The sequence below is a fragment of the Hylobates moloch genome, unplaced genomic scaffold (genome assembly GCF_009828535.3).
Source record: "Hylobates moloch isolate HMO894 unplaced genomic scaffold, HMol_V3 SCAFFOLD_9, whole genome shotgun sequence".
In the NCBI taxonomy this organism is placed as follows: domain Eukaryota; kingdom Metazoa; phylum Chordata; class Mammalia; order Primates; family Hylobatidae; genus Hylobates; species Hylobates moloch.
Window position 1 is genome coordinate 11,740,906 of NW_026652284.1, and position 22,646 is coordinate 11,763,551.

At 41.3% G+C, this 22,646-nt stretch overlaps 1 protein-coding gene across 8 annotated transcripts in view; it reads left to right on the forward strand.

Annotated features, from left to right (window-relative positions):
* VPS13D (vacuolar protein sorting 13 homolog D) overlaps window positions 1-22,646 on the forward strand; it is a 284,007-nt gene that overhangs the window by 94,521 nt on the left and 166,840 nt on the right. For 3 of the 8 annotated variants that reach the window (XM_032758968.2, XM_032758973.2, XM_058444651.1), the window contains 8 exons: window positions 3,748-3,954; window positions 5,921-6,010; window positions 9,320-9,460; window positions 11,782-11,904; window positions 14,601-14,675; window positions 18,148-18,253; window positions 19,268-19,420; window positions 21,746-21,881. In XM_032758968.2, coding sequence (XP_032614859.1) covers window positions 3,748-3,954; window positions 5,921-6,010; window positions 9,320-9,460; window positions 11,782-11,904; window positions 14,601-14,675; window positions 18,148-18,253; window positions 19,268-19,420; window positions 21,746-21,881 — 1,031 coding nt within the window. The remainder of the gene's footprint in view (window positions 1-3,747; window positions 3,955-5,920; window positions 6,011-9,319; window positions 9,461-11,781; window positions 11,905-14,600; window positions 14,676-18,147; window positions 18,254-19,267; window positions 19,421-21,745; window positions 21,882-22,646) is intronic. The other 5 variants (XM_032758969.2, XM_032758970.2, XM_032758971.2 and 2 more) reach the window with 5 other exon arrangements.

Sequence of the window (22,646 nt, forward strand, 5' to 3'; positions counted from 1 at the left end):
CCCACCTTGGCCTCCCAAAGTGCTGGGATGACAGGCAGCAGTCCTTAATAGTGGATAAGAATTTGGGCTCCGAGGCCGGGTGCAGTGGCTCATGCCTATAATCCCAACACTCTGGGAGGCAGAGGCAGACAGATCGCCTGAGGTCAGGAGTTCGAGACCAGCCTGGCCGGTATGGTGAAACCCTGTCTCTACCAAAAGTACAAAAAAAACAAATTAGCCGGGCATGGTGGCACACGCCTGTAGTCCCAGCTACTCAGGAGGTTGAGGCAGGAGAATCGCTTGAACCTGGGAGGCGGAGGTTGCAGTGAGCCAAGATCATGCCCCTGCACTACATTCTAGGCAACAGAGCGAGACTCTGTCTCAAAAAAAAAAAAAAAAAGGGCTCTGGAGCTGGCTGACTGGGTTCAGATCCTTACTCTCTGCCACTACCTATTAATGACTTTGGGAAGTGGCTTTAACCCCTGTGAACCAGTGCTTCCTTATCTGTAGAAAGAAGATAAAAGGCTGCCTCCCTCAGAGATTTGATGTAAGTAAATTACTATATGCAAAGCACTAAGAAAGTGCTAGCACACAGTAAGTGCTCTATAAATGTTAACCACTGTTACTAGTGGTGTGCTAATGGTGGTGATATTGATAATTATGACCATTTATTGAGGTCCTGTATGCCTATCTTTGTGTTTTCTTTTTGCATCCTCTTCACAGCCCTTGGAGGCAGACATTATTATTCCCACTTAAGACGAGGAAACCAGCTCAGATTGGTTAGGTAAAACTTCTTAAGTAAACTTGTTTGAGGTCACATCTTAGTCCTCTACGATGGGTTTAAAGCCAGGTCTACCTGCCTCCTAAATCTGTGTTCTTTCTACTCCATCTCACTTCCTTTCCATCTCCATGTTTCCCTTTCTCTTCAAAAAGAGAAGTACAGTACAGGCTGCATTTCCTTCCATCTTTTTTTTCCCTTTTTTTAAGAGACAGGGTCTCACTCTGTTGCCCATGCTGGAATGCAGTCATAGCTGTGGTGCAATCATAGCTCACTGCAGCCTCCAGCTCCTGGGCTCAAGCAATCCTCCTGCCTCAGCCTCCTTTCCAGTCTTTACACTTGTGTGCACTTTCTTTCTACTTCTCTTTTTTTCTCTTTGAGACAGAGTCTCGCTCTCTGGCCCAGGCTGGGGTGCAGTGGCACGATCTTGGCTCACTGCAACCTCCGCCTCCCAGGTTCAAGTGATACTCCTGCCTCAGCCTTCTGAGTAGCTGGGATTACAGGTGCCTGCCACCACGCCCAGCTAATTTTTGTATTTTTAGTAAAGATGGGGTTTCCCTTTTTTGTACAGGCTGGTATTGAACTCCTCACCTCGTGATCCACCCACCTCGGCCTCCCAAAGTGCTGGGATTACAGGCGTGAGCCACTGTACCCGGCCTCTTTCTACTTCTCTACCTACTGTGGACAGTATATCCAACACACACACGCGCACACATTAAATTTTTAATGTACTGATAGATTCTGTTGCCAATACAATTTTATAGTCTTTTAAAATATTGAATTATGATTATAATTCTGTTACGATATACTTAATATATCAGCAGCATCTTCCCATGTCATTGAAATTATTTATCAACACTGATCTTTTTACATTGACTCTAAGGATATATTATAATTTAATCATATTCTTCACTTGTTATTCAATATTATACACACTTCTATATAGTAAACATTTTTTTGGTGTGAGTTTTGTCTGTGTCTTTTAAGTATATCCTTGGTAGAGAGATCTATATTTTAAATAGCGGACCATAGGGTATAGATATATTTTTCAGGCTCTTTATTTGATTTCTTTCTTTTTTTTTAAATTTTTCTTTCTTTAAATTTTTTTGGGGCTCTTGAATCGACAAATCTTTTTCTAAAAAAATTGTATCTGGGTTATTCCAGCCGATTTATGTGTGAAAAGGCTTGTTTCATGACATACTGGTTTACATTAACTTACCTTTTGGATTCTGAAAAAAATGAAGGTAGACCTAGTTCTCATGTGTTCCTTGGTTTTGTTTTACCCAGTCATCATTAGTTTTTGGTTTAATTAATTTTATACCCCTTAATGTTTACTTTTCCTATGCTTTTTACTCTTTAACAATTTGAGCACTTTTTTTTTTTTTTTTTAAAGTTCTGAGAACCTTTTGGATTTTTTTTTTTTTTTTTTTTAAATTTTAGATACTGGGTTTTGCTCTGTTGCCCAGGCTGGAGTGTAGTGGTGGCACAACGATCATGGCTTACTCTAGCCTCAAACTCCTAGGTTCAAATGATCCTCTCACCTAAGCCTCCTGAGTAGCTGGGACTACAGGATGTACCACCGTACCTGGCTAATTTTTAAATTTTTTGTAAAGACGGGGTCTTGCTGTGTTGCCCAGGCTGGTCTCAAATTCCTGACCTAAAGTGATCCCCTTGCCTAAACCTCCCAAGGCATTTTATAGGCGTTAGCCACTGTGCTCCGCCTCTGTTTGGTAATTGTTTTTCTTTTTTTTTGAGGCAGAGTTTTGCTCTTGTTGCCCAAGCTGGAGAACAATGGTGCGATCTTGGCTCCCGGCAACCTCCGTCTCCTGGGTGCAAGCGATTCTCCTGTCCCAGCCTCCCAAGTGTCTGGGATTACAGGCACGTGCCACCACACCCAGCTAATTTTTGTTATTTTTGGTAGAGACGGGGTTTCACCATGTTGGTCAGGATGGTCTCGATCTCTTGACCTCATGATCTGTCCGCCTTGGCCTCCCAAAGTGCTGGGATTACAGGTGTGAGCTACTGCGCCCGACCGATAATTTTTATTTCTTTAATAGATAAAACTTAATTCCATCAGTAATTAATATGATAATAGCAACTAATGTTTATCTGTAATGTAGATAATAGCAAATAATGTTTATTACACGCCAGGCTTCACTCTGAGAACTTCCCATGTACTCATTCTTCCCTCTTCCTGTCAGTCCTTTTAAGTGGGTGCTGTCAGGCACAAAGAGATCAAATAACTTGCCCAAGAGCCAGCAGCTGGTAAGGGCAGAACAGGACCTGAAGCCAGGCCAACTCACTCTGGAGCCCCTGCCCTCAATCACTTACACTGTCCCTGGTACTGGCCTCTGGTGACTTATGAGTATGGGGTGGCATTGCTTCTCTTTTCTTTTTTGGGTGGAGGGGGACTTTAGCAACCGGGTTGTACTCAAGAGGCGATTAGTTAACGGTTATATATTACACACATGCAGTTCTCGCGTTGCTCTCTGTTCTCAAGGCATTTGGGATTGATTAGAAGGCACATTATACACAAAGTAAGATATTTGAGAACAATTACAAAACAGCACATCAATATATTTGCAAAACTACATAGTGAAGATTAAGTACTTAGGTACCAAGTGGCGCTGTGTCTGGATCCTCTCCTGTCCTCTTCTCTCCTCTCCTTCAACAGATGGCATGGTAGAGAGGGATGGCTTCCTGGAGGCATTTTGGGCCAGATCATGAAAGGTGTGGTAAATTTGAGTGGAAGGTGTGCAACAAAATGTTTGCTTAAAAGCAGGATTACTATTATGCTGGGATTCCCTCCCACCTCCCACCCCCACCACCCCCACCTTCCTTTTTTATTAAGTCCAAGAATACTTCTGGGATCAAGGCTCTCTTGGCTTCCCAGTAGGTCTCTAGAGAATTTTATTTCTCTATTTCCTCTGTGAGTGGCCAGGGTAGCTGTGGAAGCTGGTAGAACTGATCACTTCTTAATTTCTTTGAAGGCCAATTGAAAAAGGCAGCAAGTTGGTTGTTTAAGAATGCGGAACCTCTGAAGTCTCTTTCCTTGGCCTCCACCAGCCGAGATAGCCCAGGGGCTGTGGCAGCACCATTGATCTCTGGCGTGGAGATCAAAGCCGAGAGTGTGTGCATCTGTTTCATCGATGACTGCATGGATTGTGATGTTCCTCTTGCTGAACTCACCTTTTCCCGTGAGTGTCGTCCTGGTTTTCAGATTCATCTTGAATATTTTCAGTCATTGCTGAATTATTTGGGGTCTTTTTTTTTTTTTGTCATTCATACTCTATTTAGTCATTTGGGTGAAATTTAGATAATAGTTTTACATATGTTTTTCATTATGTATATTTTAAAGAAACTTTTATTTGCCATATGTGGCCTTCAGCCTATAGCTTGGGAATAGGAATGGTCTTTGATAAAATTTCCATTGTATTAACATCTCTAGCTAAATAATTCCTGATCTCTTCATTTTTCTTATCTTTTTATGTATCTAAAGATTGTAGTGAATAGTGCTAGGCATTTAACAGATAAGCTCAGACAACAATGGTTCTGTTGTATTATCTCTTGAAAATCAAAAACAAGAATCTTACTAGAAAGTGCACTTCTGAGTCTCCACCATAGGGCCGTGTAAGGGGTAAAACACTATATGTGAGCTGTCCTTTGCTAGAGTGGGGACCAAAGTAGGAGTACTGTATCCTTTTTTTTTTTTTTTCCCCCTCAAAGGTGAGGTCTTGCTTTGTTGCCCAAGGTTGGTCTCAAACTCATGGGCTCAAGCAGTTCTCCTGCTTCCCAAGTGGCTAGGATTAAAGTGGCCCACCACCACTTCTGGCGGGAGTACTTGATCCTTAAGTGCATCACTGCAAGCAGTGTGAAGTTGAGGTCTTTTTTTTTGAGATGGAGTTTTGCTCTTGTTGCCCAGGCTGGAGTACAGTGGTGCAATCTCAGCTCACCACAATCTCTGCCTCCCACGTTCAAGCGATTCTTCTGCTTCAGTCCCCTGAGTAGCTGGGATTACAGGCATGCGCCACCATGCCCGGCTGATTTTGTATTTTTAGTAGAGACAGGGTTTCTCCATGTTGGTCAGGTCGGTCTCGAACTCCAGACCTCAGGGATCTGCCTGCCTCAGCCTCCCAAAGTGCTGGGATTACAGGCATGAGCCACCGTGCCCGGCGAGGTTGAGGTTGTGAGGAGAGTAAATGAAAATCTTCCTACTCTGGTTAGTTTTAACTTTCCATTGTTTCGATCTTGCCAGCCTCTTCTTTCTTCAAGTAAAGTTTGCTTCTGGGTCTTGAATCTGGCCTCTTGCACATTACAGAGCTTGCCCTTTCCCTGAGCTTCTAGGGCACCACCAGGGCTGCTTGGTTAAAAGTGACAACTGGAATTTTGACTGTTTCCGTGAATATCTTTTCTGCAGAGACTAATTAGTTAATTCTTATTTTTGTATGTCATTCTTAACATTTTGAGCTAATATTTATCAGAACATGACTTCTCTAATCAGTCTGCCTTCTTGTCATTATTCAGGTAGAAATATCTTTTTTTATTTTTTCTTTTTATTTTTTGAGATGGAGTCTCGCTTTGTTGCCAGGCTGGAGTGCAGTGGCGCTATCTCGGCTCACTGCAACCTCCACCTCCCGGGTTCAAGCAATTCTCCTGCCTCAGCCTCCCAAATAACTGGGATTACAGGCGCCTGCTACCACGCCCAGCCAATTTTTGTATTTGTAGTAGAAATGGGGTTTCACCATGCTGGCCAGGATGGTCTCAATCTCTGACCTCATGATCCGCCCACCTTGGCCTCTCTTAAGTGCTGGGATTTATAGGCATGAGCCACCGTACCTGGCCAGAAATATCTTTTATGTTCCCACAGGCTTCAGGTACACCTGGGTGCCAGGGCTGGCACTGTGGGAAGGCAAATGAGGTACTTGCCTCAGGCACAGAGTTTAAGAGGGTGCCAAAAAACTCAGTCATGGAGATAAATAATATCTCAGTGCCATATTTTAAAAAATTGATGCAAAAAAAACACATGATGAACAAAATATCAGAATGTTGTGTGCTCTCCTTTGCGAGTATTAGCTCTAACGTTTCTTTAATGTCGTTTATCGGCAAAAGGCAGTTTTGGTTGCTCCTGCCCTGCAGCTGCAGTAAGGTTTGCTTTCATTGCAGGTCTGAATTTTCTTCAGCGTGTAAGAACTAGCCCTGAAGGCTATGCCCACTTCACCCTTTCTGGAGATTATTATAACCGTGCTCTTTCAGGTCAGTATAAAGCATATGTTATCATGGGATTTAAAAAATAAATTTAAATGTTTGCCTGGACCTATTGCTAACGGAAATTTTACATGAAGGAAAGGGCAGAGGTGGGGTGGGACAGGGAAAGATGAAAAGCAAGTAGACTGCATAAACACAGAAAATAAGGATTTTCTGTTGTGCTAAAAACATATCTGATGTGTTGCAACTAAAAAGATGTTTTTGGCTGTACGTGGTGGCTCACGCCTGTAATCTGAGCACTTTGGGAGGCTGAGGAGGGCGGATCACCTGAGGTCAGGAGTTCGAGACCAGGCTGGCCAGTATGGCGAAACTGTGTCTCTACTAAAAATACAAAAACTAGCTGGGCATGGTGGTGGGCGCCTGTAATCCCAGCTACTTGGGAGGCTGAGGCAGGAGAATCACCTGAACCCGGCAGGCGGAGGTTGCAGTGAGCTGAGATCATGCCACTGCACTCCAGCCTGCATGACAGAGCAAGGCTCCGTCTCAAAAAAATTAAAAAAAATGATGTTTTTATAATTTTTTTTGATCCTGCAGTTTGGCTCATTCTAGAATATGCCATTGCTCAATAGTGAAGGATCATTTGTTTGGCCCTGAGAGTAGCTAAATTTCAAGGGAGATTTATGCCCACAAGCATTTTTTTTTTTTTTTTTTTTGAGACCGAGTCTTGCTTTGTCACCCAGGCTGGAGTGCAATGGCACGATCTTGGCTCACTGCAACTTCTGCCTCTGAGTTCAAGTGATTCCCCTGCCTCAGCCTCCCGAGTAGCTGGGATTATAGGTGCTTGCCACCATGCCCAGCTAATTTTTTCTATTTTTAGTAGAGACGGGGTTTCACCAGGTTGGCCAGGCTGGTCTCGAACTCCTGACCTCAGGTGATCCACCTGCCTCTGCCTCCCAAAGTGCTGGGATTACGGGCGTGAGCCACTGCGCCCAGCCAAGCATTTTAAATCTCAAGTCCCTTCACTCCCCACTGGGTTCATTTGTTTTATTAGAATCTACTGAGTCAGTGACACTGTGTATTCTGCCCTACTTACTGTCTTAAAAAAAACAAAAACTAAAAACCACTGCTGATCAGAGCAGGCTCTTTTTTGGGAGATGTAAACCTCAATAATATCGCAAGCATTTTCAGGTTTCTTTCTTCCCATTTGAAAGACCAACGTAAGAGCCTATAGATACAGGTTGAAATTCAGAAGCCATAATATATTAGGGCCAAGTCGTTTGAGCAGTGAACTTTGCCTTAAGAGAGCTGAAAGAAGGTCTCATCGGAGTTGGTAGTAGGCATGGACAGGATAAGCAGAGTAGTGCTGGGCAGTCCAAGGTGTAAACCTCCGATGGCCTGCTCCCTTTAATTTCAGTAAGAAATTAAGCCTTGATTTGTTGTGCTGCCGCTGAGTGTTCTAGAGTATTTATCACATTTAATTTTATGTTAACGTTTTCACTCTGTACCAGACTCACTTAAAGCTAACACCCTTATTTCTTCATTGTTCAAAATGTTTTACTTTAAAATGTAATCCCAGCACTTTGGGAGGCCGAGGTGGGTGGATCATGAGGTCAGGAGATTGAGACCATCCTGGCTAACACGATGAAACCCCGTCTCTACTAAAAAAAAAAAATACAAAAAATTAGCCGGGTGTGGTGGTGGGCGCCTATAGTCCCAGCTACTCGGGAGGCTGAGGCAGGAGAATGGTGTGAACCCAGGAGGTGGAGGTTGCAGTGAGCCAAGATCGTGCCACTGCACTCCAGCCTGGGTGACAGAGCGAGACTCCATCTTAAAAAAAAAAAAGAAAAAAGAAAAAAGAATAATGGCCCAAGTCTTTCTAGTTGAGAGAAACTCTTGCGTGTGGGAGCTATTTTTCTGAGAATCATTTGTTTTCTTAGGCCAAATATTGCTTACTTTTAAAGTTGTATGAACTCATTCAGGTCACTAAATGTCAAATGGTGTAAGGAGACTAATGTACCTACTGTGTGTTACATACCGGTTTGGATTTGTTCAATGGCTGATTGTGTGAGTCTATTTAAAGATCTGTTAAAAATTAATTGGCTTTGAAAAGTTGAGTCTTTTAAGTCACAGTGATGTACCATTTTTGACACCCAACAGATTAGCAAAAATTAAGTGGGACACTACTAATTATTGGAAGATATAAGCCATAGTCCCTGCTATTAGAACTATATATTACTATTACTACTTTGTAAAACAATTTGGCGTGACCTGGTAAATTTGAGTGTAAGCATACTCAACAACCCAGCAACGTGTTGCTTCTAGGTCTGTACCATAGAGACTGTCTTGCCTGCGTGAACTACAGATGTATATAAGGCTGCTTATAGTAGTATTCCAATAGCAATAAAACTGGAATCAAGTGAATGTCTTTCAGAAGTAGAGTGGATAAATAAATTGTATATTCATTATAATGCATGTTAATATTCAGTAGTGAAAACAATGTACCACAGGGACCTGCATCAATGTGATGTAGCAGTGTGCTCAACAGTATGCTCAAAGACATATTGGTGAGCAAGAATAGAAACTTGAAAAAGAATGTACATGGGGATTCCATTTATGTAAAGATCACAAACAGGACAGTCTAATATGTTCTTAAGAAAGGTATATATGCTTGGTAAAATTATAAAGAAGAGCAAGGAAATGATTAACTAAAAATTCAAGCGAATGGTCACCTGGAGTTGGGTGGGAAGGGTTGGTGGGAAGGAAGGGAATGAGATGGTAGGGAATGGCCCTTGAGGACCTCAAAGGAACTTGTAGTTTTCTGTTTCTTAAGTTGAATAGTGAGTACACGAGTGTTTGTGGTATTATTTTATATGTTGTTTATATAGTCTATGCATATTTTAAGAAAAAGAAAAAGTTAACGAGCCTTCATATGTACCTATTTATTCAACCAATGTATTGGTCCTGTAACCAGGAGAATCAAATTTAATAGCTATTTAAGACACTTTATTATTTTTCCAATCTTTGTCTGAGACTCCTTTTTCTGTCTTGAGTGTCTCAACACATCCTGCCTGTTCTTTAGTGGAAGAGGGCACATACACTGCCTGCCCTCCTTCCTGCCACCTCTGGAAGACCATCGTGGGGGTACATATATGCCCTTCTACTTGTATCTTCTGGACAATGCAGACATCTGTAGGGTGACCTGTAGCTAAAGGTGGTTGGTGCTTTTGTTGTGAAATTGAATTGGAAGTAGAAAGCTATTAAGCTCCAGTTTGTCCTTGCTGAACATTTGCGAGCAGTGTTCCCCTATAAACTCTTGATATCTGCTGAACAGATGTCTTATTTCCTGTGTTCTTTTAGGCTGGGAGCCATTTATTGAGCCTTGGCCATGCTCTGTATCCTGGCAACAGCAGGCAGCTAGTCGTCTCCATCCTCCTCGACTGAAGCTAGAAGCCAAGGCCAAACCTCGTTTGGACATCAATATCACTTCTGTGCTAATTGGTGAGTAGAAAGTTTGTCTTTCATATACTGATACCTTTCCATATCTAAGTTCTGAGTCTGGAAGACTATTAATCCTAGTTTAGCAAATACCTGGGCCTGTACCAGGCATCACTTCTTCATCCTGACTGCTTTCCTGATCAACCCTAATAGCCTCTTGATTCTCAACCTGTTTCTCCAGCGTTGGCATCCCATAATGATGCTATCAGTGGGTAAGCAAGAACTTAGATTACTTGGGAAACATAAATGGCTGCAATGGACTTTCTCCTCATAATGCTTGGTCACTAGAGTTTATTAAATGTCCTGGAAGTGAGTTTAGATTAACTATGCTCAAGCTATTCACGGACTAGTTCTTAAAAGGTGTGATTTTGATCATATCTTTATAGTAGAATAAGTTGCCTTTGTTGTTTCCCGTTATCATTTTGACCTAACTCTGAAAATGACTTGCTTAAGGGTTGCCAGGTTAATGGTGTGTTATCTAAAAGTATCTTTGGCAGCACTGAAATGTACATCTCTGGATTCAATGTTGTGAATAAAAACTGCTCTATTGTTACATTTCTGCCATCTAAAAGGAAAGCAATATAATCATACAGTCAGGTAGTGTGTACCTTCACTGTGAAAACTCGCATTCATTGTTTGATTTATTGATCTACTTGATCTGATTTTGGAATTACTATACTTTATCTTTGAGCGATAACATACTGTTGCAAACTGTGAACTTTCTTTGGTGTGTATGTTGGATTGAGGCTGTTAGAATATCTACTTCCTTACGCATGTCAGAATAGGATGGAAAGAATGTATTGTGAAATGAGACCATAAGTTTGTTGACCCCCAAATTTAAAACCGCTGTTTTATGTGATCAGATTTCATCCACTAATTTGCCTGGTTGTTACTATCACCTAGATAATAGTAAGTTGACCCTATGATCTCTCTAAACTGTATTGTTTTAACTCCTACATTGTTTGTCACAACATCGCTTACTCTAGAAGGTTAGAGAAAGTTTGTGGTGGTCTTTTGAAAAGCTGCAGTAAACAAGAGCTTACCTAAAGGGTTCTTATTGGTGTTTCTGATGAGCACAGTATATGTCTCTTTAAGAATATCTTCTGGCCGTGCACATTGGCTCATGCCTGTTATCCCAGTTCTTCGAGAAGCCGAGATGGGAAGCTCATTTGAGGCCAGAAGTACCAGACCAGCCTAGGCAACATTGTGAGACCTTGTCTCTACAAAAATAAACAATTAGCTGGGCATAGTGGCATGCGCCTGTAGTCCCAGCTACTCAGGAGCCTGAGGTGGAAGGATTACTTGAGTGCAGGAGTTCAAAGTCACAGCGAGCTATGATTGTGCCAGTGTACTCCAGCCTTGGAGACAGAGCGAGACCCTGTCTCTAAGAAACCAACCAAACAAAAAATCTTCCAAAAGGCATTCTTGTCAGTGGTAAAATTTGTTTTGTTTTCTAACCTTCAATTCCTTATTCCGAATACTATACTGAAACCCAGAAACGTTGCTGTGACCTCTTAGTGTTTAAATAAATATTACTTCTGTAGCCAAGTGTTGTAATTGAAAACCAGAAACCAATAATTCTTCTTCCAAAAAGTATAACATCTTAATTAGTATAAAAGATCTTCATCTAGGTGTGGTGCACTGTAATTATTTTTGTTAATCTGCTATCCCCATTGTAATTCCCTCACAGAAGTACAACTACTTGTGGAGAATCGTCCACTGAATTTCAGCCTCTGGAGTGCAGTGGCATGATCTCGGCTCACTGCAACCTCCACCTCCCAGGTTCAAGCGATTGTCCTGCCTCAGCCTACTGAGTAGCTGGAACTACAGGTGCACGCCACCACGCCTACATAATTTTTGTGTTTTTAGTAAAGATGGGGTTTTGCTATGTGGGCCAGGCTGGCCTCAAACTCCTGGACTCAAGTGATCCACCTGCCTCATCCTCCCAAAGTGCTGAGATTACAGGCATGAGCCACTGCGCTCGGCCTCCATATAAATTTTAGATTCAGCTTTTAAAATTCCACAAAATGCCCTATGGGTATTTTGATGGGGATTTTATTGAATCTATAGATTGGTTTGAAGAAAATCCACATCTTTAATGTCTTACACATTATGATAGAGTTTTGTGGCGATGGTTGTCTGTTCATGGTAATCTCTTTCAGTGGAGTGTGAGGCTCTCCAGGGCACAGGCTTTCTCGGAATCTAGCACAGGCCAGGCATGTAATGAGACGCTCAATAAAAGCTTGTTTTGCTGAATTGAAATTATTTGACTCGAACCCTCCATCTTTTTTAGTTCTCTTAATATCTCTGGGGATTCTTTCTAGACCAGTATGTAAGTACCAAGGAATCGTGGATGGCAGATTACTGTAAAGATGACAAAGAAATAGAGTCAGCTAAATCAGAAGACTGGATGGGCTCTTCGGTGGATCCTCCATGTTTTGGACAAAGTAAGAGTTTTCACTACATGTGTTTAACTAAATCACTTTTGACCTACAAAGCAATGCTTGACTGAGAAATTCAAATGGAACCATCATTCTGCGTGGAAAAACCTACAGGAAATTCTGACTATCTTCTATAGTTCTGTTTTAGTCTTTGCAGGAGACAGTTTTCTGGCATGAACTACTGAACTTATAAATGTGGGCTGTAATTCCACCTTTGCGGGGGAGAAAAGATCTGCAACACATAATTCCTAAATCCTGGTAATAATGCATATGAACTGGTGCACCTGAGAATGCATCAGGATCAGCTGTGGTTTGTGTTTTACTCTGCAAAACATTGGTTTTCTAATTGATTGGATTTTTTGACCAGATTTTTTTTTTTTTTTTTTTTTTTGAGATGGAGTCTCGCTGTGTCACCCAGGCTGGAGTGCAGTGGCGCGATCTTGGCTCACTGCAAGCTCCACCTCCCGGGTTCACGCCATTCTCCTGCCTCAGCCTCTCCGAGTAGCTGGGACTACAGGCGCCTGCCACCACGCCCGGCTAATTTTTTGCATTTTTAGTAGAGACGGGGTTTCACCATGGTCTCGATCTCCTGACCTTGTGATTCGCCCGCCTCGGCCTCCCAAAGTGCCGGGATTACAAGCGTGAGCCACCGCGCCCGGCTGACCAGATTTTTAAAAGCATCTAAAATGGTCTTCTAAATCTAGAGATAGAGGGTTTGGACATATTCTTGAAAAGAGGGTGAGCAGAAGCCCATGTGGAAAAAGTTGTTAAAAAGGGAGCCCTGTGTTGTTTATAAAGTATAAAAGAATTGAATGCCCTGCCTCTTGAAGAAAGAGGAGTCAGCTTGCTCTCTATTGATGATGCTTTCTTTCCTTATTTAATGCCTCGCCAGCTCTGTTTTCCTCAGAGCTGGGGAGATGGTGATGGACAACTGCATGGTCTTAGTTGTTCCACAAGCCATTGTCATCCAAATTCAACTCAGCTCTAACTCTTACAATGTGGTTTCTTTGGGGAGTCTTGGCTGGACTTCACATAGCTCATGAATACTTAAATATTCCATCTGGTCTGCAAACGTGTCATGGGAAGATGGGTATTCTTAGTGTATGAAGTAATTGTACTGGTTCATCTCTCCTCAGGGTGTATAAGTGGACTTTCTGTCTGCCTTGTACTTCTAGAAAGAGACACAAAGAAATGTCAGCTGTGCTTGTTCTCTGTTTTCCCAGGCTGTTGCTTCTGAGTCTCAAGGTCATTACTTAGGAGCCAGGGCTTTTCAGATATTGTCAGCTTTGATTTTGGCTCCTCCTCCAACCTTCCCAATTTGTGTGTCAAGAAAATGTAACATAGTCTACCCAGAAAACTCTAAATAATCTTTGTAATATGTCCAAGAGAGTGTGTTTCTAAAACATTATTCATGCAGGGGCATCTTCAATTCAGAGTCAAACTCTAGCAAGGCCTAGTCTGCAAGATTCTGATGAAAGACTTTCTTGTCCTTCTCTTTCTTTTTTCCTTCTTCCCTCCCTGCCTCCCTTTCTTCTTTCCTTTTTAAAATTTTTGTCCCTCTCTTTCTCTATAGTTAAAAGGCTTCCTCATCTATATTAAATGCCGGTGCTGAGTTAAAGCTTGATTTTTATTTATTTAAAGATTTTTATGATTACTTAGGCTTATAAAAGTGTAATATATCTTTTTAATAAGACATAACTTGAATATGCATAAATTTCCAATCCTCTTTTCTTATTGGAAATTCCTGGATGGTAGTATAGTACATTCCGGTATTGTATTCTTTTAGCAGGCCTACTAAAATGATCATTGGGAATTTATTTTGAAAGTGAGTAGGTTTCAACCTTGTTGAACTAATCATAAACTTTCAGGTCTTACTCAAGAATAGTAAGTCATATTCCCCCAAAAGTTATGCTTTTTATTCAGACCGGCCTTAAAACAAGCCCTTGGGAATAGCCCTTAACATGAAATTTAGCCTAAGGGACCTGCTGCTTTCTCACTGTTTCTTTATCAGGGGAAAGAAAATGCCGGCCTCCTTTTGACAAAATTGTTGGCTTTGTTCAGTCAGGGCTGAGATTTTGCAGGTAAACCTGGGTGATGTGGCACTTGATTGAATTTATTAGTTTTGTATTCCAAAGACATTTTATGAAAATATCAAATATTCTGAAAACTTCCATGCTTGATTTAGAATTTAAATAAACACTATGAGACAACTCCTCGGTAGAGATTGTTTAAATTTGGAACACATACTGACTCTTCCCCTGAATTTTTGAGATCCCCTGAGACTAGCATTTTACTTCTGTGTTTTACCAGTTGGAATGGAGCAACCTCCACTAAAATCTGTACTGATTGATTTTTGTAACTTTTTAATGCCATTTAAGAACATAACACCTTTAAATTAAAAATCTTCCAAAGGCTTGTCATTCTGTTCAAGAGAAGGTTCAATACATATTCTTCTAATTCACGAAAAAAAAAAAAGCATGCTACATTGATCCAGCCTCAACAATAAAAACTAGCATAAAAATGTGTTCACTTTGTCAAGTACATTCGTAGCGCTTAGTAATCACTGATGGGAATGACCCTGTACTTGCATGATGCTTGCTGTTTTTGTAATGTTCTCTATTTGTGCTTATCGTTTGGAAGCGAGTCTTCTTATTTCACTGTATTTATTCTTAGCCTCTAACTTTGTCTCTCCTGTCTACCAGGCCTCCCCCTTGTCTACCTTAGAACTAGGAGTACAGCCAGTCTGACTAACCTAGAGCACCAGATCTATGCTAGAGGTACAGTATAGCCAAGCGAGGGCTTGCTTTATTTTCCTGTTTTAAGAACTGCCTTGTACATCAATTTTTTTTTAATGAGTGGGAGTTGAATTGGGGGTATTCCATGTCATGAGTACTTTGGTAATAGGAATGAACATTTCCAACTGATGAACAGAGTGGTGCATATTATCAGCTGATTCTTTTATTGTTTCCCTTCCATCTCCCTTAACTTCGGTGGAAATGGAATAAACTCCACAGTGTATGATGCAGAAATATGTTAATACAATGTCAATTAGAGGAGATTTCTCATATTGAAGAGCAAGTGGATTGAGGAACACCATGCTTCATCAAACAGTGGTGCCACAAGTCTTAAGTTTATAAAATACCCACTGAAAATTCTCATGGGAATGCACGGGGCCCTGGAACAGGCACTGTAATAATAGGGATAGCGCAAAAAAAAAAAAAAAAATTCTCAGTAAATAATTGCTTAGACACAAACCTTAATTTCTTTGGATGTCAATTTTTGTGTTTAGGAGATAAAAAAGAAAATTTTCTTTATTTCTATCTCTGATCTTTGAAAGTTTCTTGAGAAATTCACTGGTAAGTGAATATGGTAGAAAACACCATAATCATTGAGGAATTGGAGTCCCAAGATGTTCATTTTTTGTTTTAGGGAGTGCAATTTAATCTGAATGATTTATGTGTGTACATGGCAAATTCCAGATTATTCGTCATGATTTTTTTAAATAGAAAGAGGCCACAGGAACTCCCTCTACCAGGAATATAGAACAGGGATGTTAATACTCAGGGTACGTTGCCCTGGATTTTTTTTTCTGGACAATTTTACCAGGATGGATGTTTGAGGGAGGGCTCACGAAGAAAGCCCAGAGCTGAATCTTAATTTATTCATGTATTCCTGCTTCTAAGCTTTCTATATGTTACTTAATCGTTCAGGCTTAGCCAAGCATTATTCCTATTCAGCTGATAAGGACAGTGAGGTTCAGAGACACTAGGTGATTTGCCTTTATTCAGTTGACCTGCTAGTAGCAAACCTAGTATTTTAATCTGCTTCTTATGATTTACAAACCAGGTCCTTTCTGATCTGAGCTGCTTACATAGCATGACAACCTACACTGTTTATAATGGCAAAATTACTGTGTGAAATAAGTCCAAAGGGGTAGAAATTTCCTTAGCTGGAGCTGTTTGAAGCTGAACTTGGATACGGGTAGCTTTAGACTCTCTCTCAGCCCATGAAGAAATTGGGTTTGGTCACTAGAGGCAGATTTTCTGAGGCCATTAGGGAATAATGTTCTCTTTGATGGACTTGGGAACTTTTGTCTCTGGTGCTGTGCCAAAGGCAAGTACATAGTTTATTTGGACCCTGGTGCAGGAGATGTCAGATTTGTTGCCTGATGTTGGGCTTGGATTTGCGTGCATGCTGTGTATTTTTATCCTTAGAGAAATGGGTTACTGAAGCCTGTGCCGTTATGTCTAATCAATGCAAGAAGCTTGGAGACCTAAGCATTGTGCCTACCCATGCTATTTAACTCCAAAGCAGTGTACTTGTGAATATATTTGTATGGATTCGCAGCACTTTATTCTGTATAACAAACTGATCAAAGCCATCTGCCACCTGTTCTTTTTAAATCTAATTTGCAAATGGAAACTTACAGTCTGGCTCACAGTGGGATATGAAAGCACATCTGGCGTCTTTTTCTCCTGGGCCCTTTATCTACTGTAATAAAAGCAGCTCTCTCATTGCACTCATAGAAGAGGGAGGTGCCTTTCAAAGTGCCACAATAAATACCGTTTACCCTGCAGACAGCTCTTAAATTTTTTACTCCCCCTCTGCTCTTGTCAGCAGCCTTACAGCTACTTCTTAATTTTCTACTTGATGAGCACTAATTTTTTTTTTTTAAACCAAACTTTGGGAGCTAAGTAAGGCCATTGGGGTGAGAAATGGGCATATTCCTAGTGGAGATTATCTTTAGAAGTATTTGGGGTATCTCTAAATGACTGACCACAAAATTGTGGGAACACACTGGAGACTGCTCATTTATTTAGCAGATTACTATATCTTAGACTCCCCTGAACCATCGTCATTATCAAAATAGGACTTGCCTTGACCCAAAATTGCTTGGTTTTCATTGTTTACAATGCTAACCTCTCAAAACTTTAAAAGAGGTAAGAGAAAAAAGGAAGTGATTGCTTTTTAAAAGGCAGTGACAATTACCGACTGTTATGATACAGTACCAGCCTCGGTCTGGAGGTTGCAGAAGGCAGGACATGTTGCAGTTTGTCTTCTCGATTTTGTTGACAGAAGATGTCCTGTAGGATGAATTCAGTTTTGCCATAGTGTTCTCTGCAGTTAGCATTTGCAGCTTCCTCTAGATGTCATTTTCTCCCAGCTGCAGAGCACATGGGTCATGGTCTTTCTAATGCTGTCTTCCTACTTTAATGCTAGACACATAAGAAGATTGAACCACACTTCCCTTTTTTTGTTGGTTGTGTACGTGTGTTGTGAACATGTCAACCAGGAGGCTTTCTCACACTGGTTTGCTGCTGCTGCCTCCCTATTTGTGTGGCTAGTGGAGGAGACAGGCCCTTGGTTAGAGGAGCTGCTGCCCTTCCTTCTGGTACTCTGTGTTCCATGTGGAACCACATAGCACGGGCAGTGGTACCTGCAGAGGGATCTGTCTGCCAAAGCAGCTGGGGCACCAGAAAGCCTGCTTTGGGTTTCTTACAACCTTTATAGTCAGGTCACCGCTCTTTAGAATTTGGTTACTTACTGCTTTGTGTTGATTGTTGTTTCTTTCCACATTCCCTGATTAGAAGCTTTTTGTGCAATGAAGCCGTATTTTATGTTCCTTTTATGGCTTCCATGGTACCCACCTTATAATAGATGGTGGTGATATCTATCTTTAAAACATGGGCTAACAGTTTTGTTTGAAAAGCTTTGAGATGGTATACCTATGACTTTCCAGGGAGATAAAAACAACTATTAGTATAAAAGAATAGGAAAGAATGTTTTTATTTTATTTTGTTACAAAATGCATACTATGTAGGGTAACATATAAAGGGAGGCTTCCTTAAGGTAAAGGCTTTTTGGACAAAGTTTTAATAAGTACATATGATATATCTTGCTACATTTTAGGTTACCCACTTAGAATATAGTTCTTGGGAGCACTGGGGAGGTCCATTTTTATTTCTTTTGTGATTCCCACCAAGTTAGGTCCTGATGCCTTCTTCTGAAAGATAAGGCCTTTAAGAGTTGTGGAAGAATTGGGGGCTGGGAATAGTCAGGCAGGGACCAAATTCTCCCATAGCAGCCAGCAAATACGTGGAGCTTCTATTTGTCCTGTTCCTTCTTTCTTGCCTCCATCTTCAGCCGCTTTGTACAAGAGACAAATTTGGGCACTGTCTCCAGGTAGGGGGAGGGTCTCTGCCATGCAGATAGAGGCGTCTGCTCATAGCCTTCTTCTGTTTGTCGTAGCAGAGGTGAAAACCCCCAAGCGCCGGCAGCCATTTGTCCCCTTTGCTCTGAGGAACCACACGGGGTGCACTTTGTGGTTTGCCACCCTGACCACCACACCCACCAGGTAAGCAGTCAGTTTATATTACCCCAAGTCATCTCTGCCACCAAAGCCTTCTTGTGCCAGCCCAGTAGAGCAAGGTGGGCCCCCTCTTGAGGCTCTTGGGATGATATTTGAATGAATAACTTGCTGTTTTGCTGAGATTTATGATGGAGGTTCTGGTTTTGTAGAGAATCTATAGTCAGAGAAGCAGGTCCTGAGTCTAATTATGATCTTGTTTTTGGTATACCTTATGTTTAAAAGCCAAGCAAATTAAGGATGTGAGTAGGAAGTATGAAAAAGCCATTCCATCTTTTCTCCTCGATCTCTACCTTCTTTCCCGTTTTAAAGAAGCTATGTATGGTTATCACACCAAATGTTTTGCCATTTTATTCCAAGACTGCTTTGAAAACATCCCCATTCTCCCTCTATCCCTAAAGAATTCTTTCATACCTAAAACGCACTTCACCCCAGATGGAATTGGGTGGAGTTTGGAGAACAAAGGAGACTTTACCTAAGCCAGGCGAGAACCTTTTCTAACAACTTTCTGCCTGTTTAGATCTTGGCTCAGCCTTCCAAGTACATGGTGATCGTTCCAGCTTAGGTTATGAAGCACATGGCATGAGTAACAGAATCCATTGATTTGAAATCACATTTCTCTGACCTCCCCCAAGTACCAGACTGCTCTAGAAGAGAAGCTTTTTTGTTTTAACAGTGTAGGTCTGTTAAATTCTAACTAGTCACTTAAATGCCACTTGAAAAAGTCATGCCGTAATTCACATGTACCAGATTCTACTGCTTGAGGTAAGTGACTACAGAGTGACAGCTTTCAGCTGTTTCTAAAATTTCAAATAAGTTGTGATTCAGCATGAAGATAGCTATAGTTAGTGACCCTCAAGGTCATTCTTTGTAGCTAGGTCATGCAGCCTTTTATTGCTGGGAATTGAGTTGTGAGAAGGTTCTGCTCTTCTGCACGGGACTCCTGTGAGAGGGAGTTGGGAAGAAACAGGGACAGGCTGATGTCATCTGATTTGGTTCCAGAGCTGCACTGTCTCACAGTGGGAGTCCAGGGGTAGTTCCAGAAGGGAATGGAACATTTCTCGATGATACTCACAATGTTAGTGAATGGCGAGAAGTCCTTACAGGTGAAGAGATTCCCTTTGAATTTGAAGCAAGAGGAAAGTTAAGACACAGGTAAAGTATGGTTTATTCTTTTCTTTAAAAAAAAAAAAAAAAAAAAAAAGGTGGATGTAAGTGAGGGTCCCTAGTGTTTTGCCTTTTCACTTTCCTTATAAATGATTTTATTTTATTTTTTATTTTATTTTATCTTATCTTATTTTATCTTATTTTATTTTATTTTTGAGACAGGGTCTTCTTGCTCTGTTGCCCAGGCTGGAGTGCAGTGGCACGATCTCGGCTCACTGCAGCCTCTGCCTCCCGGGTTCAAGCAACTCTCCTGCCTCAGCCTCCTGAGTAGCTGGGATTACAGGGGTGCTCCACCACACCCGGCGAATTTTTTATTTTTAGTAGAGATGGGGTTTCATCATGTTGGCCAGGCTGGTCTCGAAATCCTGACCTCAAGTGATCTGCCTTGGCCTCCCAAAGTGCTGGGATTACAGGTGTGAGCCACCACACCTGGCCCCTTATTAATGATTTTAATGTCTTCTTATTAAAAAATATTTCATAAATCAGTGTTTCCTTTTATTATTTTATTTTATTTTATTTTTGTAGAGATGAGGTCTCACTGTGTTGCCCAGGCTCGTCTCAAACTCCTGGGCTCAAGCAGTTCTCTCACCTCGGCCTCCCAAAGTGCTGGGATTACAGGCATGAGCCACTGCACCCAGCCTCCTTTTAAAAAATAAAGACTTTGCTGCCATCTTGGAAATATATGTCTTTTCATTAACTATCCGTTTATTTGACATATGAGGTGATAACCTGTGTGTTTCACAGAATTTGGTGGAAACATAGACATATCATAACCCTCAAGTTTATTGCATCTTGGCCTGATTTTCATGATTGATTGGTGATATGGTATTCTTAAAAGATTCTCAAAGCATGTTGATTTCAATTTTAATTTACATATATGCCGTGTAGTACTTTTAGCAAGCAGATAGTTTCAGGACTCAAAGCTAATAATAAGACAAATTCTGATTCTAAAAAGAACTGATCTGGGGAGACTGCTAGCTGATGCATTCCTGAAGTACCCATACTAAAAACTGGAATGAATGTGAGAAAATGTTCTATCTGATTACTGAGAGATCAGAAAATATCCAATAAAGTGTTATTTACAAGTATTTTTCTATGCACAGGCTATCCAATGGATATGAATAGGTTAAGATTTAGTATTTGAGCCTCATGTTTGTTTTCAAGCTGAGCTGAAATTGAAGAGATTGGCTTTAGCTTTCTGTCATCATGTGCTTTTTGTGGTGCTTTCAGTTACTGAGTGTAAACTTGCTCCCAAGTCAAGCAGGTTTCCTTTTGCATAGCTTTGGTACCCGCACACATTATTCCCAAGAAGGAAGAGTTCTAAACGTGTGGGACTCCAGGGATTTTATAGGGGAAAAAAAAATCGCTATGCTGGGCACACAGGTACTTGGAAGCGACTTTAGCTTCCAGGTATGAGCAGTGGGCATTTTCCTGTTGGTCCCCACAGTTCTTGGAGAAACTAAGTACAGAACTGTTGAGAACATTTCTGGATAAGCCCATCCTCTGTCATATCAGAAAGGGTTTGACCTCTTTGTCATTTCCGTTTTTGTTTCCGTTTTCATAATCCATTTCAAGTCCCACTATTCTGCTTAAATTCTTCAAAATAAATGCCTTTTCTGGCTTTTTCCCCTTTTGGCACACTGCACCCCACTCCATGCCTCCCTCCCCGCTTCCTGTCAGCCTCAAATCCAGTTCCCCATTTCACTTCTGGCTTGAATTAGGCAAAATCTAAAATAGAATTAAATGTGCAATTTCCTCCTGTTCCTCCTGTTCTGCCCACTGCCTTCTGCTCCAGTTTCAGTCGAGCACAGGAGCCCTGAAATGAGCGCTGTGCTTCTCCTGCCCTGTCTGTAGTCACGCAACGCTGGAGCCAAACAACTGCATGTGGTTCTGAGCGAAGTAGGATTTCAACAAAGGAACCAAGAATAATTTTTTATGCATTTCCAAGAGTATGGTTATCTGATTAAATCGCTACTGCATTTTTACCACCCCAGTGACATCATTATATAGGTTGGGGTGAGGGTTGGTGGGGGAAAGACCTTGGCTTGTGTTCTGGATTTGCATGGTTTGTACAATGGAGGATAAATGCCACTCTTACTCAATCAAGCTTTACAGATCTTGCAGTTTGTGTTGTAAGTGTAAAACCCAGTTAAACTGTGCTCCTGATTTCCCTTGCATTAGGTAATCTCCAAAAGGTTTAGCCAACTGGGTTTTTACATCATTATATACTAAATCGGATTTGTGTCTTTGCTTCTACTTTTCATCCCCTCTGGAGATTGTGCTTAATATCTTTTTCTTTGTTCTGCCTGACAGACACACCCATGACCTCCGGATTCATCAACTGCAAGTGAGAGTAAATGGCTGGGAGCAAGTGAGCCCAGTGTCTGTGGACAAAGTCGGGACCTTTTTTCGATATGCAGCACCAGATAAAAATTCATCTTCCTCTACGGTGTGTGACTGTCAGGAAGTCAGATGGTTAAGCCTGTAATAAGCTTACTCTAATGAAACTTTCTTGTTCTTTCTTTCCCCTAATTCTAGGACTGACTGAGTCAGTCATAGGCATTGGTAATCAATATGTAGATAAGCCAGCCAATGGTTAGTTTCAGTAGAAAAACAAGATTTAAAATCAGCAGTAACACATTTCCTCACTTCTGTAGATCCATTTCATGCTACCTGGCCTGACTGGCAATTTACTAGTCTGCTGAACCTGAGTCTTGGCTTTATTTCACATATTGTTATGCTGTCCATATACGCTGTCTTTTTAATATTTCTTATAATGCAGCACCTTGATCCTTTTACTCTGTGTCTCCAAATCTTTCTCTGTGGCACAAAGAGAGATGTCCATTGTCGTTTATTTTCTGATCACACATGCTCTCACGTACCCCTCCCCCAATTTCATCCCTTCCTGTAGTCCTAGTGGTTGGAGAGAGAGCCCAGGAAATGATGCAGGTAGCATCCCTGACTTGTACATGCAGGTGGAGGCTGACATCCTCGCTGACAGAGCTGCCATGGGTGCTCTTGCCCCATCCTCCTTCATACTTCATGGGTTACTTGCACTTATTTCCAGTAGTGAGGTGGAAATGCAGATTTGCAGAGATATTGCAGCTTTCTTCATGAAAAATATTCTTAGAGAACACTGTTGCACAAGTGTTCATTTTTACTGCTCTTGTGCCCCAAGTTCCTTAGAAAAAACAAAAACAAAAACAAAACCTTT